The 3618-nt window shown below is 36.9% G+C and overlaps 1 protein-coding gene across 4 annotated transcripts in view; it reads left to right on the top strand.

Moving 5' to 3' along the window:
• LOC107093615 (microtubule-associated protein 2-like) overlaps window positions 1–1549 on the top strand; it is an 85452-nt gene extending 83903 nt beyond the window's left edge. For all 4 annotated transcript variants that reach the window (XM_015388795.1, XM_015388792.1, XM_015388794.1 and 1 more), the window contains one exon: window positions 422–1549. In XM_015388795.1, coding sequence (XP_015244281.1) covers window positions 422–631 — 210 coding nt within the window. In that variant the 3' untranslated portion in view covers window positions 632–1549. The remainder of the gene's footprint in view (window positions 1–421) is intronic.
• Window positions 1550–3618: the final 2069 nt, after the last annotated feature.

Below are 3618 nucleotides of genomic sequence, written 5' to 3' on the forward strand. Positions count from 1 at the left end.
ATCAAGTGTCAAAAAAGCTTTCAACGTGCTTCTGTCTTCAGTACACACAACTATTCGAACGCAATGATGCGTTCCACGACTTTTTGACGTATTTGTTTTGAATAGGATAAGGAATACATCAGGAAGTAAAGAGGGATGAAGGCTAAGGATGAGGAACTGAGGAATGAATGAAGCAGACGTGATAGAGAGATAAGAAAGGAAAGAAGAAGGTATGAGATAAATTATGAGGGAAAAAGAAGTAGTAAAGATTATAAATGAGTCAGTTTTGGTTGAGGGATAAATGACATGGAGAAGGTGATGAAAGGTACTTCCCTACTCTCTTGTAGGAAGGAGGTAAAGATTGAAGAACTTCAGGAAGAGGACAGCTGATATGTTAAAGGTAGACGGATGAAATGACGCATTTTTCCTTTTGACCCAACAGATCGAAAGCCACAAACTTAACTTCCGGGAAACCGCCAAAGCTCGCGTGGACCATGGCGCAGAAATCATCGTCACCCACTCCCCCGGGATTGAGACGGGAGGCACCTCCCCTCGCCTGTCCTCCAGCGGCAGCATCAACATAATGGAGTCGCCCCAGCTCTCCACGCTGGCACAGGACGTCACCGCCGCCCTAGCCAAACAGGGTTTATGAGCTTTTTGGACGTCCCTCAGAACAAATCTGCGCAATTAGTCCCTCCTGCTCACCGTTGTCGCCCTCCCCCAACATCCAGTTTGGCTCATTCCACGCAACATGACCCCAATGCACATAACCTCAGCAGATGTAACTAATCGGCTGTGTTGTTCATCCGTTCAGATTTTAAAGACTGAATTCTCTGGTCTTTAAAAAAAAATAAAAAAAAGGGAAACCTCTCGGTTCATTCCACCACACAGATATAGACGTTTCTGTTTCGGATTTGATTGGCCGAAGTGGCTGCGATTGTTTCGAAAGCGGTTTTTACGATTGTATGATGAGTTTGGAAGACCACAACTCCTGAATTTATACGGTACTGAATGCGATTTAATGCTACTAGATCATTGTAAAGAGAAGGGGCATCTGGAGTCAAGAAGTAATCTCTATGTCATGTATTTGTTCTGACCCACTGCTGAACTACTTTAGTGGCGGGGCATAGAGATACTGTAACTTCTTGACTCCTGATCCCCCATCTTTGATTAACGTTGTCTTAAAGGATACAGATGTGTGTGAAACTTGAGGGAAAAACGCAAAAGAATGGCTGACAAATGGGCATGTCTGCTGAAACGTGACATCGGTTTGTCCGTACGTTTGTCCGTATGTCGGGATTTTAATGTTTTCTTTTCTGCTGCGTTTACTTTTTTACGTAAATGTTACTGTAGTGTTAAAGTTTTGTACTCCCCCCCCCCGTGGCTGCTCTGTCTTATCGGCCTTTATAACCACGGCCGTTGTGTAAAATGTTGAGCAATGAACGGCTAGCTTTCTGGTAGTTTTTTTTTTTTTTTTTCCTTAAAAGCTGCCTGTTTACGTTCATTTTTATATTTGCGCTGTAGTTTTTCAAGATCTCATAATACTGTTGTGCTGGCATGGCAAAAAAAAATAAAAAGATGATTGAGTTAGAGCTATTTGCTAATATCTTAAAACGTTTCAGTGTGAGAGTAAAATGGCCCGGATGAAATCAAAGCGAGGCCTGATGAAACCTTGCAATCTTTTTTTGGTTATTTTTCTAATAGACTGGGTGGTACAACGTGTTTGGATGGGTAAAAAAAAACCCAGTTTGTTGAAGTTAAGTGTGAAGTATGAAGCTTTATATGAAAACATTCCTAATGGGGGGGGAGGATAACTTCTGTGTCGATTGTTGCTGGAAGCTGAAATTCAAAGGAATGGAAGTTAGAGTTTTTTTGTTGTTTTTTAATTAAAATTAAGCTCTTCTAGCATATTTTACGTTACCTTTATGAAACCCTTTTTGTCAGAAGCCCCCTCCTCGTCCCTCAGCCAGTGTTACCCAATGCTTCCTCTCCCCCTTTCCTTCTTTGCTTGTGTAAGTGTATTTAAAGAACTGTAGATGTATGTGCACTATTTCCGATGTTTGAGATGTACTGATGACAAATTCTTCGACAAGATGATGACGGCATAAATAAAGAAAATAAAAACAGATTTACTTGAGTCGTTGGGATGTATTCAATAAAAATATTTGATTGCTCTACACATAGATGGATAAGGACGAGTAATTTGGTTTTGTTTTTGTGAATCCTTATAGAACTAAATCTTTTTTGTGTGGAAACATCATTTTTATTTTCTTTAAATACATTTAAATTGTTTTATTGTTTATCTTATCCTTTCTAAAATTCCAAACTGCTAGCTGTTTCCCAATTGGCTACTCTTTTATGAATTTAGTTTCATGCAGAAGCATTCATAGTCATATAAATCTTTTGGATTTTTGTTTCACATACATTATATACATTCTTTAAAAAGCTCAAATTCAGTCAGACTAGATAGACACCATCTTTTTCCATTAGATATTTTTTTTTACTACAAACTATATTATTATAAATCATTATATTATACAAGTTTAAGCAGAGGTGTCAAGTAACAAAGTACAAATACTTCGTTACCTTAAGTAGAAATTTTGGCTATTTATACTTTATTGGAGTAATTATTTTTTAGACAATTTTTACCTCTGCTCCTTACATTTTTTTGCAATTATCTCTACTTTCTACTCTTTAACTTTTACAATGGATTCATTAGTTTTGTTTCATTTAAACTCATTTTTGTTATCAGCTGTTATAAAAATAAAAGCCATCAAACAACTTGTTTCATCCAGTTAATTTCTTTGTGGTTAGACTCTGTACTGCACCAACTTGTTGTTTTCTACGTACTGAAATAAATAGTTTTTTAAGGATTTAAAGTTGAATTTGACACCTTTGCCATTATAAAACTAAGAAAATTAAGTATTAGGATATTATTATCCAGAATTACTTTTACTTTAAGGAGTTTTAAAGGTTTACTTCGGTAAAAAGCTTAGGTTGAGACTCTGATTTCTACAAAAGTGTTTTTAAACAGTATGATGTATACTTCTACCTGAGTAATAAACGCAAATACTTTTGAAACCTCTGAGTTTCATAATACAAGTTAAATTTCATTCAAAAATACTTACAAATCCCAAAGAGAAATAAAATATAATTTTACCTATCACAGGGCTTACTTTTTATGTGCAAATCATTGATGATAGTCTACTAATGATGAAAAAACACTTTTTAATAACTAAATAAAAAACTTTATTCAATTCAGTTTATTTCTATAGCTCCAATCCACAACACAGTTTAACCACATCCTTTATTCAAAGTTTTCTATCTAATGAAAACCAGTTGATTTCATTGACTCGGATGCAATCCCTCACACTAAGCATGCTTGTAGCGACAGTGGAGAGGAAAAACTCCCTTTTAACAGGAAGAAACCTCCGACAGAACCTGCCGAGGCCGACTGGGGCTCAAGGAGTCAGATACAGACAAGAAAATACTGTATAAAAAAGAAGAAAAAGAAGCAGATAGAAAAGGAAGCTGTAAGCCAGCTCCACGGGTGTTAATGGCAGCAGCACAGCTGATATTTCTCTCCAGGATGGAGTCACAGCCAAACAGGAGCAGACGAGGCAAAGCTACTATAAGAAA

The sequence above is a fragment of the Cyprinodon variegatus genome, unplaced genomic scaffold, assembly GCF_000732505.1.
Source record: "Cyprinodon variegatus isolate N-32 unplaced genomic scaffold, C_variegatus-1.0 Scaffold435, whole genome shotgun sequence".
NCBI lineage: Eukaryota > Metazoa > Chordata > Actinopteri > Cyprinodontiformes > Cyprinodontidae > Cyprinodon > Cyprinodon variegatus.